This window comes from Loxodonta africana, chromosome 3, assembly GCF_030014295.1.
Source record: "Loxodonta africana isolate mLoxAfr1 chromosome 3, mLoxAfr1.hap2, whole genome shotgun sequence".
NCBI classification, from domain to species: domain Eukaryota; kingdom Metazoa; phylum Chordata; class Mammalia; order Proboscidea; family Elephantidae; genus Loxodonta; species Loxodonta africana.
The window spans coordinates 167,847,718-167,863,752 of record NC_087344.1 but is presented as its reverse complement, the minus strand read 5'-3'; the positions used below and the strand labels follow the sequence as shown (position 1 = coordinate 167,863,752).

The window sequence follows — 16,035 nt, the reverse complement described above, 5'->3', positions numbered from 1 at the left end:
ATTTGCAAGTTTATGTGAGGAAGAGCTGAGAGAAGATTGCCCCTCTCTCTGCAGACTTGCTGGCGAAGGTGGAGTTTTAGTTACTGCTTGTAGGATCCGGGGTCTGTGGAGGGTGGCAAAACCAGAGCCAATAGCTTCCTTCTCTCCAGGTGGATAGTGGCAAAGTGGAGATCAAAAGGAAAGAAACTATTAGTTGACTGCGTTCATTCACCCTAGATAGAGCAAATGGTTAAGTCCTGGACTACTAGCCAAAAAAGGTAGCCTTTTGAACCCACCCAGTGGCATCTCAGAAAACAGTCCTGGCACATCTGCTTCTGAAGAGTCACAGCCTTGAAACCCCTAGCAAGCAGTTCTTCTCTGACATACATGAGGTCACTATTATTTGGAACTGACTTGACAGAAAACACTTGCAAGTATGAGTTGGAATTGACAAACAACAAGAGCCTGAGTAGGAGAAATCTATACTTCTTTACCCTAGGATAAGTGGGGAAAGAAGTTTTAGCAAATTGGAAGTTAGTTTCTCCTAAGGAAACTCATCTCCAGTTTTCTATCACCAAATTATGGTTTTGAAAGCTTTGCGGTACCAGAAAAAAAAAGCAATGGAACTACTTCTTCATCAGAATGACAGCAAAGCCAGAAAGTATGAATTTCAGGCACAAGAATTCTTCACCAGGCAACAGGCCACTAATCTGGGAATTATTTGTCCCTCATCTCAGCTCCAAAAAGATGAGTATGAACAGGTGTTTAAGATCCTCGGTAAACAATGAATTAATGAAGAAATTACACCCACCCCCAGGTACATAGTCAGCCTTAGCTCAGAAGGCACTCTGTAAGTGTCGAATCCATAAAGGAAAAAAACTAAAGACTCCAGTGCAGTTCTTGAAAGCAGGATTAACTGTGACTGGAGGTCTTGTTCAAGTGTGAAGATTTAGCTCCTGAACCATGAAGGTTGAGAATATAGGAACTTTAAGGGGTGGCCCTTGAGTAATTCAGTAAGCAGCAGAGGAGGCATGGGGCTGTGGGCAGAAACTGGGGCTCCACCTGGTTCTTAAGGCATCGTTGTCATCGTTAGGTGCTATCACATGAGATTTCTACTCATATTAACCCCGTGTGACAGACTGGAACTGTCCTATAGGGTTTTCTAGGCTGTAATCTTTACAGGAGCAGATTGCTAAGTCTTTCTCCTATAGAACAGCTGGATGGGTTCGAACCACCAACCTTTCAGTTAGCAGCGGAGTGCTTAACCATTGTGCCATGAAGGCTCCTTAGGCCCTGCTTCAGCTGGAGAATAGCCTCTTCACTATTATGAGACTGCTGGCTCTAGACTCTGACCCACCGCAAACTTTCTCAACACGGTTTCCGCGAGTGCAGTAAAACCTACAGAAAATGATTTGCGTGAATATTTTCTCAGTTTTCCCAAGGATTGTACATAACTAGGAACATTCCAGATGCAGAGGAAGAAGTTAATTTATAACATACAATGGATGCCTTGGGGCCCCAAAAACCCAGTGCCGTCAAGTCCATTCCGACTCATAGCGGCCCTATAAGGCAGAGGGCATCGGGGGTTAATTCCCTCATAGAACTCCAGTTGAGAAGGGCTGGAATAGATACTTTGCCTCAACTGAAAATAGACCACTGGTCTGAACAGAAAAGCCCTCCACACTCTTCTCAGCCAAATAACATCCCTCCTCCTCCAAAAAATGTTGCTTAATATTTACTGCCTTCTGGAAATCTTTTCAGACTCAAACCAGACTCACTATGGTGGGGGTCACTGGGTGAAAGAGATGAAACAGGGAAGGCTTTGGAGTCAAACAGGCCTGATTCAAATCCCAGCTCTGCTACTTAATAGCTGCATGATTGGAGGCAATTTATCATTCCTGAGCTTCAATTTCTTTATTTGTAAAATGAAGATTACTCCAGATAAGGCTCTTAGTTCAGAGCCTGATGCATAGAAGGCTGTTTCAAGCATTATTACTGTGTAACAAACCACACAAAACGTAGTGGTTTGAAACAACAGCAACCGCTTATTTGCTCAGGATTTTTCAGTTTGGATAGGGCTCTGCAGGGATGACTTATCACTATAAGATTTCAGCCAGGCTTGGCTGGGGCTGAAGTGTCCAAGGTGACCTTACGTGTCTAGGGCCTTGGTGCCTGCTGTCAGCTGGGATGCTTGGTTGTCCTCCATGTGGCCTCTCATAAGTGATCTAGCTTGAGATTCCTTACATAGCAGCTGGCTTCCAAGAGCAAAAGCAGAAACTACTAGACCACTTAAGGCCTAGGCTCAACATCCTTTTCTGCTCCATTCTGTTGATCAAAGCAATTCACCAGGTCTGCCCAGATTCTATGGGACAGAAAATAGACTCCATCTCTTAAAGGGAAAAGCACCATGCCATACAACGAAGGGAGGAATTCTTGGCGGCCATCTTTTGCACACCCACAGAGGACCTCCGATCTCTTAGGTGTTCAAAGAATGAAAACAAATGTAAGAAGGACACCTCACTTTTATTCTTCCCCCGGGGCTTAATATGACTCTGTTCCTGTTTCTCCAGTATCGTCCCAGCCCTCAGGACTGGCTTTCTGTCTTTAATCAGCTATGCACATATTTATGTGTACTGTTGTCTGTGTCTTTGTGATGGATGTGCATCCTGTCATCCCGACTTACCTTGGAAAGCCCATATAGGAAGAACAAGTCATCTTCAGCATTCTTTCCAGCATCTGGTCTGTACAGAGTTTAATTCAGTTCTGTCAGAGATTTTCTAGGGAAAAAGACAGTGAGGAAAGGAATGTAGATGTGGGAAGAGAAAGAGAAATCTGAGGGTCCTGGGATTCCATATGGTCTGGCAAAGGATTCCAACTTTCTAAACATTTTTCCTATATAGAAAGCCTCAAACAGATGGACACGTTGTCATTGAAGATCCACACATTTATTTCCATGTCAAATCAGACATTGTGCTGGAGCTCCTTAAGAATACAATCTTGTTACAGTCAGGCTTTCGGAAGGCACAGAAAAAGGAGGGTATGTTTGTGGCCACAACAGGAAACAGCTAGAACACATTCAGGACCCTGAGCAATCCCTCTTCACAGTCCCTGGGTCTCATACTATGAATTCCCTATTTACCCTGCTTCCTTGCTTGGGTGCTGGCTGGGAGAGATAAAGGGCAACAAACAATACTAACAGAGAGGTTACTGAGGGGTGTAGAGAGAGCTGTCTTTGCAAGCCAACTGGCAGAGAGCTCTCCTGAGGAGAAGTCTGTGCTTTTAATTCATCCTGGAGGGTTTTGATTTCCTATATATCAATGACAGGCTGAATAGATGGCTTGCAGGATCAAATTTATTCTCAATGTTTATCAGCCAGGAGCTGCAAATCAGAGGGGATGGTGGGGACTTAAAAAAAAAAAAAAAAAAACCACTGCCATGGAGTGCATTCTGACTCATAGCAACACTAGAGGATCGTTTAAGAACTACCCCACATGGAAACCCTGGTGGCTTCGTGGTTAAGAGCTCAGCCGCTAACCAAAAGGTCAGCAGCTCAAATCCACCAGTGCTCTTTGTAAACTCTATGGGGCAGTTCTACTCACTGTGGGTCAGAAATGACTTGCTGGTAATGGGTTTTTTTTTTTTTTTTAATAGGGTCTCCAAGGCTGTAATCTTTATGGAAGCAGACTGCCACATCTTTCTTTGTGGAGCAGCTGGTGAGTTCAAACCACCCACCTTTCAGTTAGCAGTTAAGCACTTTAACTACTGCGCCACCTGGGTTCACTCACGTTGGGGACTACCAAACCAAACCCATTGCTGTCGAGTCAATTCTGACTCATACAGGGCATCCAAGGAGCGGCTGGTGGATTTGAACTCCTGACCTTTCGATTAGCAGTCAAGCTCTTAACCACTGTACCACGAGGGCTCCTTCACACTGGGGAGTACTTGTAAAAAAAACAAAAACAAAAAACCTCGTTGGTTGCTGTCTAGTGGATTCTGACTTATAACAACCCTACAGGACAGAGTAGAATTGCCCCACAGGGTTCCCAAGGAGCAGCTGGTAAATTCGAACTATCAGCCTTTTTGTTAGCAGTCGAGCTTTTAATCACTCTGCCAGCAGGGGTCCTTCCCACTGGGGACTCCAAAAACCCACAAACCCAGTGCCATCGAGTCGATTCCGACTCACACTGGGGACTATCTCTTTAATTCTCTCATGAGCTGCTTTTTCACCTAACTAACTCATCAGTTTGTACACATTTCTGCTGTTAATGATTTGGAATCTGAAGTAGGCATCAAATACTAAATAATGATCTGAGTTGGCCTTTGCCAATAATGTGCTGCTTGGGGCCACATACCCAAAGGTTACATTATCATTGGCATATAATGGTGATTTTCTTCTCTTGGACAGGAAGGAGTCCATAAAAAACAAACAAAAACTAATCTTTTTTTTTTTTTTACCATGTTCCTAATACTGAGATAGAAACACTTAATTGATAGGAACAGCATCCTCTCTTCTTGTCGATCCTGCTACCATGTGGTGGGGGTGCCCCTTGTGGGTTCCTCACTGTTAATTGTTCCCTTGGCATCTTTTCTTGCAGTACCTGCCCATCCCCCTTCCACAAGGCCCCCTTGTGCTTAGGTAGATGGTATCATTCTTCTTCAAAGGACCACTGGGTTCAATTCCTATCATCAACTTGAGGAGGACAGATATAGAGGAAGTGACAAAAATATGCTTCATCTAGGTAAATTCCCTCTACAGGTATGGTAGTATTAGCTTATTACGGTTTTTTTTTTTTAGATGTGGTCATGAGCAAGTGCGTGGCTAGATGGCTCAGGAGAACACGTCTGTCCCAGATTCAACAACACTAGCCCTAAACATGGAAGAGTCCATTTAGACACCCTGTCCATCTTTCCTTACCTTCCTCAGAGTTGACCATGTCCTCTTTGGTAGCTTCAATGAGGAGCTGCAAGAATTCAGACATTTCTCAATATTATCATCTCAGAAGTTTCTGGAAAACCCTCTATCAGACCATTGGGAGGGGATATTCTATCCTGGGTCTTTGGGGGGAGTCCGTGGTGTTAGCTGGAGTCCCTGGGTAGTATAAATGGTTAATGCATTCAGCTGCTAACCAAAAGGTTGGAGGTTCAAGTCCACCCAGATGTGCCTCGAAAGAAAGGCCCGATGATCTACTTCTAAAAAATCAGCAACTGAAAATCCTATGGAGCACAGTTCTACTCTGACACACATGGGGTTGCCATGAGTCAGAATCGGCTTGACAACAACAGGTTCATGGTGCTAGTTACAGTCTATGCACACGGAAGAGTAGGAACGTAATGGCTCATTTATTCCTGATTAGGTGACAATCATTCATACAGTGTCCACTGTGTGTCAGAAACTGGGCTAGACCCTGGGGGAACAAAGGTGAATAAGACACTACCCATGCCCTCCCGATGGGGATACAGACAGGTGAATAGATAATTACAAAAATGTACTAAATGCAATGGTGGAGATCTGCACAAAGTGACAGGAAAGGACAAATGAATGAATACTTTCAAGAGGTTGAGAGGATGTGTAACATTCCCTTTAAACAAACTGGAGGAGAAAACCCAACAAACAGTTGCAGTTTTCCTGGGCCGAGAGTCAGAAGATGGTTTAGTTTACAGAAAAAACAATCTGGGTGAGGACCAGGGGACTTGGGGTAACAATATTTATAAGAATGTGTATGGAGTTTTACAATTTGAAAAGCACCTTCATGATCATCATCTCATTTAATTTGCATAACAATTCTACAAAGTATTACAGACCAGCAACCCGAAGAGACTTGCTCTCAAGGTCACACGGGTAGTAAAAAATCAAACCAAACTGAACCAGTCCTGCCAATCAGCTCCAACTCATGGTGACCCCATGTGCAGCCGAGTAGAACTGTGCTCCATAGAGTTTTCAATGGCAGATTTTTCAGAAGTAGGTCACTAGGCCTTTCTTCTGTGGCACCTCTGGGTGGACTCAAACCTCCAACCTTTCGCTGAGCAGCCAAGAGCATTAATTGTACCACCAGGGATGCCACACAGGTAGTAAGTTGCAGGAATTTGAGCCAAGTCTTGGGATTCCAAGCCACCATAGTGCCAGCTCTGCAATGAACCAGCACTGGAAATCTTGGGTAAACCGATGACCACCCCTGTGCTTCAGGTCTCTCCTTTGCAAAATGGAAGTAAGAATTCTTGCCTTCCTACATTACAGAATTGTGATGAGGAGAAATAAAATAGAGGGTAATAAAAATGGCTCCTAAACGAGATAAGAAGGAAGAGAGGGAGAGGAGCTGGTTGAATGGACACGGGGAATACAGGGTGGAGAGGAGGAATGTGCTGTCTCATTAGGGGGGTGTGTATAGTTTTTTGTGTGAAAGACTGACTTGATTTGTGAACTTTCACCTAAAGCACAATTAAAAACCCAGTGCCATTGAGTCAATTCCGACTCATAGCGACCCTATAGGACAGAGTAGAACTGCCCCATAGAGTTTCCAAGGAGCGCCTGGCGGATTCAAACTGCCGACCCTTTGGTTAGCAGCCGTAGCACTTAACCACTACGCCACTAGGGTTTCCAGAGCACAATAAATACATTAAAAAAAAAAAAAAAGTCTCCTAAATACATCCTGATGATGACAGTAATGAGCGGCCCTGAAGGGAGAAGGAAACCAAGCCTTTCCCTATCTAGGTTTGTGTCTCCTGACTTTTCCACTTGTGGAGAAAGGGGATAATCGGCACCCTCAGACACTAGTTCCTCTACCTTTCACATCCACAGGGCAGTCCACAGAGGCCTCCCCCAGGATGTTAATGGCCTTGCAGGTGTAGATGCCCCCATCAAAGGGACCAGGCTTGCAGATTTCTAGGGAGCAGATTTCCCAGGTGAGTGAGGGCTCTGTACTTGGGGTTGCCTTGCATATCCAGCTTGTTCTTCAGCCAGATGATCTTGGGCTGGAAGATACAGAGGAGGGGGCAGCAAGGGGTCATAAGCCATGGCTACGGTCAGAACAAGAGCAGGACGCAGTGCAGCGCAGCCCCCACAGCTCTCCACTCCCTGGGTTCAGTACCTGGGATTTTGCCTATAAGACTTGGAGACAGACCAGCAAAGGGAGCAGGAGGAAGTAGGATACTTTAAGAGAGATGGCAAAAGGATCTAGAGGAGATATCGGGCTTTGGGAAGGCTCCCCCATTCCTTACATTGCAAGAAGAGGTTCACCTTCCAGTACCCTCATCGGCCCCCGCAAGCTTCTTCCCTGGGTTGAAACTCCAGTGCTTGAAACTTCATCTCCTTCAGGTTCCTCCTGCTGTCCCTTCCTACGCAAGCAACCCCTTCATGAAGCATCAATACTGGACGTTGGTATCGTCTCTTTTATATATAGATATACACATTGTGAGTCGTTTATATTCTATTCCCACAGTTGGCTTGTGAGCCATTCCTGTCCCCTCTGGCTAGAGAGTTGTTTCTAGAGTGGGCTTATTAATGGTCTATTTCTGAGATATTATCCCCACGTAGTCTGGTCCAGGATTCTTAACACGAAAGATACTTGGTAAATGTTGTTAATGGTGTTTTAGCCCATGTTTGAAGTACAAGGACTGGAATGTAAATAGACAAGAGCCTTGCTTAAGTTCGTGGCCAAAGGCTAGAACTCTAGGCAGCTTGTATGTACATGTCCCTGATCAGAAGAGCGGCAGGTGGGTAAGTAAGGCAAAACCACGGGGACTTCATCACCCTTTCCAGAAAGACAAATTGAAGTTCATGTCCAATTGCCAGCAAGCCATTAAGTGACATCTTTGTCTATGAGGAATGAAACATTAAGAAAACTGGAAGCATCATCTACATCAACCTGTCTTAGACTCCAAGTGCCATGACTGTGTCTATGTAACTTGCTGTTGAGGCAGATGATGGTGATGGTAGCAGATGCTTTGATGAGAATGCTCTGCACCATAGCTACAGTTAGGACAAGAGCAGGAAGCAGAGCAGCAAGACTCCACAACTCCCCACTCATCTTGGGAGAGGCAGGGACGCAGCGGAAGAGCTGGGTGTCATAGCCAGTGACTGTAGAGCAGTCTGCCAGAAGCTAGGTAAACTTTGGGGCTTCGGAGAAATCTCGCTGGGCAAACACCTCAATCTTGTAAATGGTAGCTGAGGGGACCAGGATGGGACATGGTATAGTGTCTGAGATCCCTGTCCCTCTTCAGCTCTTCATCCTTTACCTTTCCCAGTTTGGGATTTCCATGCTTCACCTGCTTTCTGGATGTGGGCAAGGTCAGAAGTGACGGGGGCTGTCTCACTGAGCCCACATTGGTTTTCAGCAAAGAAGCGAAATGCATATGAGTTGCCAACGATAAGGTTGGAGACAGTGTATCTGGTGCAGTGATAATGCTCCAGTGCAGTGATAATGCTCCAGCACCACGAACCACAGCTGTGGGGTCCCAAGAAGATGCCAGAACTGAGACCCCTGGTTTGTATACTCAGTCCACCTCAGGCCACCCCTTGGAGTTACTAGAGCCCCACTCCAGAATGCCCTGTTCCTCCCTTCTTTCCAGCAGGACCTCACCCCAGATTTTGTGTCAGCCTTCCGTACTGTGTGTCCCAGGAGTGCTGTATTGCCTGTGTCTTGGGGAGGTGTCCGCTCCAGGGTAGCACTGAAGCCCCGAATGTCTACCAACTTGATATTCTGAGGAGGGCCTGGCCTCTCTGAAAGGGCAAAGCCATGGCAGTGGGCATGGAACAACCCATATGCATTGAAATCACTTCCAGAGTGTTCCATGCCCCCTTCTCTGCTTAAGCCAGTCTATTTCCTGTAGCTTCCTGCCCCCTCGCCCACCACTACTGTGTCTAAGACTCAGTGTAGGGGAGTTACCCCAGCTTCCCCAGCTCTTTGAGATGGCCCTTTGTCAGCCTGGGGAGGAAGCTCTTGAGGACCACCCTACCATACTCCCCCCTACCGTACCAATCACCAGGATGTCAATGGTGGCGGTGGCCTCCAGGACATCCAGCTGCATACTCAGCTGGTAGTGGCCTGAGTCAGCACGTTTGGCTTCTCGGATGAAGAGGACAGAGTCCTTCTCCACATTCTGCACACTCACACGACAGGCATCCAAGGCACAGCCATCATGTGTCCAGTTGACTTGAGGTTTGGGGTTGCCCTGTGAAGTGGAGCTAAGGCCACGAGCAGCCCAAGAGGCCCCATTGACCCTCACTGCTGCGGCAGGGGTCAAATCCACCTCAGGTCTGCATGGTGACTTGACTTGTAGCTGCAGATGCCTTGAGTTAGAGGTTGGTGGATTCTCTCAGGCAACTTCCTACTTTTAGCTACAGAATAAGGGTCATGGGAAAGGGGAATGGTATTGAGTCCATCGTCTTCTGGGAATTTAGGTCATGGACACCCAGGGCAACTCGGACCAACTGAATACCCTGCAAGTTTCCAAGAGCACTCCAAACTGAGAGTCCCCAGATCTGCTGGCTGAAGGACATGGGTCAAACCTGACTCAACCCAAACCTGCTGTTAGGAATACAGAGTAGAAGAGTCATTTGGCCTCAAACTTCTGCTGATGATGCCCCCTTCCATTCAAGGCTATGACAACTGCCCCACTGCCAAATCTAAAGTCCAAGCCTGGTCATGTCATGGACCCAGAATGATCACCTGGAATGGGATTAGTAGGTTTACTGCATCCCCAACCTTGCAGATATAGGTCTGCCTCAGGGCCCGAGGTAGCCAGATGCTGGGAAGCTCTGAGCAATAGAAAGAGAGAGAACAGGAGATAGTGAACCTCCAGATGGGAAGAGAAGAGCTAAAGTTAGATCCTGCATCCAGCTGTGCCTCTATGTGTGGGGGGTGGGAGGGTGGGGGAGTTGAGGGTAACCCAGGCATTTCTCAGCAAATAAATCCCTCTCCTTAGAGAATGAAGAGTTTGCACCCATTATCTTGCTGGGATTTGGGGATGAGGGATTGACGACAGATCCCCTGGAGAGTATCAAAATCTTGGCAGAAAGAGCATTGGAGCGCAAGCCTGATGTTCATTTCTTTTAATTTATAACTTTCGACTAGTGACTTTTTATCAACAGAGATCATTTTTTTTCCTGTGGACACACAGACCAGTCCAGTCAGTGTGGTTTGTCTTTCCCCTCCTTTTCTGCATTTCTCTTTCGTAACACTTCTTTTATCAAGGCCCCTTTCAACGCTAATCCTGACCTCCCCAGTGTTGCTCCCACCCCCCAGCCTGGTGCCAGGCTCCAGTAGAATGCTTTCCATTCTGCAGGCAGAGTCAACACCCTTGACAGCTCTGACGTCATTGCAGAGGGAGCTGAGTGTCTGGGTGCCTTCCTCTGTCCAGCTCCAGGGCGCCTGTGTAGTGTTCTTCCAGTCTGTGGAGAATCACTTTCTACAAACAAAATCTGGGAAACATTAGGTCCACTGCTCACCTCCTATCAGCAAAAAGCAAGATTAGATTAAGTTTATTGGCTTCCAGGATGAAGATAGGAGAGCTCGTGAAAGTGCTGAGTGTAGGGTTTGGAGAATAATAATAATAAAAAACAAACTTTCTGCCATCAAGTCAATTCGGACTCATAATGACCCTATAGGACAGAGTAGAACGGCTCCAAAGGGTTTCCAAAGAGCAGCTAGTGGATTCAAACTGCCAACCTTCCTAGTTCTTGAACACTGCACCACCAGGGTTCCGGTCTTGGAGAATGACCAGGTCTAATTTTTCTTCTCTCAGGCTGCCTAGACCCAGAAATTGCAAATATCCCATCTAGTTCCCCTGGGGGCCTGGCTAAAATTTTCTGGCTTTCTAGAAGATCCTATCTCTTCCAGTCTCACAGAGACAGTCCCCTGCTGCTGTTTTCTTAAGTAGAATGTGACCTTGTCTCAGTTCCTGCCAACTCCCTTCCACCCCCAGCTCATACCAGGCAGTTGAAAAACTCTATACCCAGCACACTCCTGTGGCAAACAGCACGACTGCTTGATAGTGGGTTCCACACTTTTTTTGATTACATATACTTTCCACAGTTGGATACACATGCTGTGTGATAAAGCATTTATTCTGACCCGTTCCGAGTTCTGGGGAGGTGGCCTATAAACCTGGGAATTTCCCAAGTTTATGCTAATAAGATGACTCAGGATGGGGGCAGGCCACACCAGAAAGACTAACCATGTGATTAGAGGGTTAGTGCTTTGAGCCATGTGGTGTCACGTGGTATCAATCTTCAGGGGGGAAAAAGGGCTGGAGATTGAGTTCAGTCATGTGGCCAGTGATTCAATCAGTCACGCCTACATAATGAAGCCTCAATTAAAAACTCTGGACACCAAGGCCTGAGTGAGCTTCCCTGGTTGACAATATTCTATGTATTGTCACACACTGATGTGACAGGAGGGCCCCGTGTCCCTGAGGACAGTGGAAACTTTGTTTTTGGGATCCTCCCTGACCCTGTGTCTCTCTTTGGCTGGTTCTGTTTTGTATCCTTTTGCTAAAGTAAAACAGTCAAAGTAAGTATAGTGCTTTCCTGCATTCTGTGAGACGTTCCAGTGAATTCTCAAACATGAAACCAAAAAAAAAAAAAACCTTGTTGCCTGTCTAGTAGATTCCAACTCATAGCAACCATATAGGACAGAGTAGAATTGCCCGTAGGGTTTCCAAGGCTATAAATCTTTACAGAAGTAGGCTGCCACATCTCTCCCATGGAGCGGCTGGTGGGTTCCAACCATCGACCTTTCGGTTAGCAGCTGAGCGCTTCAGCATTGTACCACCAAAAAAAATCAAACCCATTGCCATCGAGTCAATTCCAGCTCATAGAGACTCTATAGGACAGGGTAGAACTGCCCCATATGGTTTCCAAGGAGCAGCTGGTGGATTCTAACTCCCTGCCTTTTGGTTAGCAGCCAAGCTCTTAACCACTGTGCCACCAGGGCTCCACTGTGCCACCGAACCCCCAACTTATAGCCAGCTTGTCAGAAGTGAGGATGGCCTGGGGACCTTCAAGCTTGCAGCTGGTGTCTTAGGTGAGGGCAGTCTTGGGGAGGACAGTGCCCTTAACCTGTGTGAGGTTTGGCCCAACTCCAGGTAATTGGTGTCAGAAGTCATGGCACATACATTTACCCACAGATGTGTTCCTGAGCATTCACCCCAATATATGTATGCTTACTTATATATCGAGCTGTTTAAATATGTACATTATATAACTCAAAAATTTAAATGTGAAATGAAAATAAAACACATGGAGGTTCTACTGTGTTCTTCCTATAATCTATTCTTAGACGATTGTCTAGAGACCAGGCATTTCATCCCCACAGTCACCTCCCATCACAATCTCAAGAGCACTCGTCCTTTGTAAGCAAATATAAGTAAAAATATACAATGCGTGTTATATATTTAGTGCATATTTATCTAGTTTCCATTTTTGCTGTGTGGCTTACGCTTTCACCTGGGCTGCGCCTGTCTCCACCTGCACCTCACCCCTGCCTGATGTAAGCAGGAACAAGGTGATAAAGGGTCTGGACTGCTCCGCAGCTCCCTCCTCCCTGTGCAGCTCAGGGCCAGATGCCTCACTGAGAACAACACAGCAAAGGAGCCCCAGGCAGCTGATTTCCCTACTCTGGGTTGCCCTCTCTTCGCCTTGGGTGGTTTTGCAGGGGGAGGCCAGGGCCTGAAGAACAGAAGAAGTGTTTGTGTGATGTATTTCTCTCCTGTGGCCATCTTGGCAAACAACCAAGGAGTTGAGAACAAGCTCATATTACTTAAGGGCTTTTTGAAAAAGAGGGTGGTAATTGGGAATGAGGGTCAAAACCTCAACTTGTTGGGCTGAGTTCTTCTACTTGGTGGCTCAGGAAATAACCCTTTGCACTTGCTGAGGGGTCTGGAAAGAAGGCGGGTCTGCTGTCCCTCACTCTGCCGACAGAGTATCAGTTAGGAAGGACCTTAGTGAGTGAGTACCTAGAGAAATGAGAAAGTTGGAAGAAGAAGGGCTCAGAGATGGAAACTGATTTATCTAAGATCTCAAGGCTCGTTGTGAAGTTGTGCCTGGCTCCCAAGACTCTTGCCTCCCCACTAGCTAAAGACCCTTTCTCTACCTGAGCATGGAGCTACCTACCTGCCTTGGACTGGACGCCAAACTCAGGGCTCTGCTTCTGGAGGGAGGGGCAAAAATGAAAAGGCAGAGCGATACACACGAGGACTGAGATGGGCTGAGACTAGGAAAGGAACCTAGACCTTCACGCCTGAAAGATGGGCCAACTGGGCCCTGTTCTACTTATGCCTCAGGTAGGAAACTGAATATAGACAGATGCATGTTGATATACATGTCTGTTTCCACTTGGTTTTTCTTCTGTTTCTTAGAAAAATACCTTGGAAAACATTAACATTCTTTCACTTGAACTAAAGAGAAAAATTAGAGAAACGGGGTTATGTGGAACATAAGCTGAAGGTGGGAAAGCTAGGAGGAGGAATGACTCTTGAAATCTAGAGGAGACCCCAGCTGGGGCAGACAGACAGAGGAAAAAGGCTGACAGCTAAGATGGTGGTCTCTTCCTCCCAGTTCTCCCTTACCAGTTATCTGTTTGTAAGTGGAATTCCCTAAAAACAAACAAAAAAAACCCATTGCCATTGAGTAGTTTCTGACTCATGGTGACCCCTTATGTTACAGAGTAGAACTGCTCCATAGGGTTTTCTTAGCTGTCATGTTTACAGAAGCAGATTGCCAGGCCTTTCTAATGCAGTGGTGCTGGGTGGGTTCTCTAACCGACCTTTCTGTTAGTAGCCGAGAGCAAATTGTTTGTGCCACCCAGGGACCTAAGGGGATTTTCTTACAAAATGAGAAATTGATAGGAGAAAAACTAGAATGTTCCATCTCTCTGAGGATTAGTGTGAAGCCTCTGCTCTCAGCAGGCTTCCAGGCCTCCAGTGGGAGGGCAGAGGATGGGCTTGAGACTAAAGCAGCTGACAGAGTGCTGGAGGATTCAGAGAAGTGTTTGACAGCTCCAGATGCCTGGTCACCAGCAAGTCCTCCAGTCGTTTCTCACCCAGCCCAGGCCCAGCACAGAGCAATCTGACCCTTTGCTGAGAATGTTAATAGCAGGGCTCACTTGGGGCATCTCTTTTGACACGTCCACAGTTGAGGGAAGTGTTAATTCTTCAGACCTTGGGAAGCACGGCTTCCTCCTCAGGTGCCAGGTAGGATGTGAACCAATACTTAGAGCCCTAAAGCAGAGCCTAGGTTTTCTAAGACCAGGTCTGCAACAGCCACACTTTGGTTTTCTGCCTTCATAGAATCTTGGGGAAAAGGCATTTTGAAAAGTCCTCTGAGAGCCATTTGCTTCTGAGCTGTATTGCTCTCTGTGTTATATTTCTCTCAGAGTGCTGTCTAATTATTTCTTCAAAATCACTAGAAGAGGCTGCTTAAAGCCCAAAGATCCCGACTCCTCCCGATTAGAAAGTTCTTCCTAATATCTACCCTAATTTCATTCTGCTAAAGCTTATGCCCCATTTCCTTATTCTATTCTCATGGGAAATCGTTGTTTGTATCCTCTCTTTCACGTGGTTAGAGACTTTCCTCCAGCAATTTTCCAAGGGCTGCACAGTTTAGACTGATGTTCTCAGTTATGACCTGGAGAGTGAACAAATAAGGTAGGCACATTGGCGGGGTGGAGGTGTGTGCAGGTGTGCACATGTGTCTGTGTACATGCACATTGTGTACATGGGCATACATGTGTGCATGTGTACATGCCTGTGTGCATGCAGTGCACACATGTGACTGTGTGCATACACATGTGTGCAGGTGTATGAGTACAGATGCGTGGGTGTCTGTGTGCATATGTGTGTGTGTGTATGTGTGTGTGTGTACATGCACATTTCTGTGTGAGTGGATGGTTACCAAGAAGGCGAGTGCACAGCCCTGCTATCCTTCCAAATGTAATCCTAGATTTTACAGGGATCCAAGAAGTACCAGCATCTCTTAACGGAAACATTAGCAGATGCCTCGGACACCTGTGTGCAGAAGTGTGAGGGGGAAAGGAGCACGGTGACCTTGGGAGTACCTGTGAAGGACCACAGTATCACCTCCTTAAAGACCATGAAACTAAGGTTGAAAAAAAAAAAGGTGGGGTGGGGACAAGAGTAGGCAACATTTCCCTGAGGAAAAGACTCTATCCTCCCCTCCCCTTATTCCCTTCTTCCCCTCATGATTGATGGCCCTGACTTACTGTCACTGTTTCCAACACTAACTCTGTCATAATTCTTGGCGATTTCAACATCCATCCTTCCAACTCTGGCAGGGCCTCTCAGCTTCTTGCCTGCCACTCCTCCAGTATTGTGTCCACCTCTACCTTAGTCACTCGTTCCTATGGCCATTCTCTAGACCAATAATTGTAATCCCTCTTTAATCTGAATTTCAAGCATCCCACTCTCATTACCTATGACCGAAAAACCAACCAAACCTGTTGCTATTGATTCCAACTCATAGCTGACCTTATAAGATGGGATAGAACTGCCCCCATAGGGTTTCTAAGGAGCAGCTGGTGGATTCAAACTGCTGACCTTTTGGTTAGCAGCCAAACACTTAACCACTGCACCACCAGGGCCCCAATGACAGAGATGGACTAACTGTCCACCAAAATTTATGCTCTCCCTTCCATAATATAGTTATCCCTGAGAAGTGTCTGCCCAGCCAGGGATACTTCCCAGCCCCTCCCCCCTCCACCCCTTGCTCTATGAAATGTGAGTGGAAATGATGGGAACTGCCTCTGGGCCAAGGCTTTTAGAAAGTGCTAGCTGGATGCCGATGACCATGGAGCCCTAAGGAATAGTGGAACCACCAGGTGGAAGTGGCTTGGATCCCTGAATTACTGCATGGAGGAGAACTATTTGCTTTGCAGGAATATTTGCTTTGAGTTGTTATGCCAGTAAGAAATAAGCATCTATTGTGTTTGAGCCTTAAATTCTGAGGCCTATTTGTTTCATCAACTAGCACAGTCTCACTAATACAATCTCCTATTCCTTCAGCTCACTTCTGCTAATGCTCCAACACCAATTCTTCAGCACCCC

General features: G+C 46.4%; 1 protein-coding gene across 1 annotated transcript; it reads right to left on the bottom strand.

The window, feature by feature from the left end:
- Positions 1–6,628: 6,628 nt before the first annotated feature.
- On the bottom strand, positions 6,629–9,872 carry MYBPHL (myosin binding protein H like). The gene is given in 8 exon segments (XM_064279975.1): positions 6,629–6,872; positions 6,874–6,950; positions 8,006–8,140; positions 8,242–8,374; positions 8,376–8,420; positions 8,556–8,695; positions 8,952–9,147; positions 9,645–9,872. Coding segments are annotated over 8 exon segments (1,086 nt in total). The 3' UTR covers positions 6,629–6,740.
- Between the last annotated feature and the right edge of the window lie 6,163 nt (positions 9,873–16,035).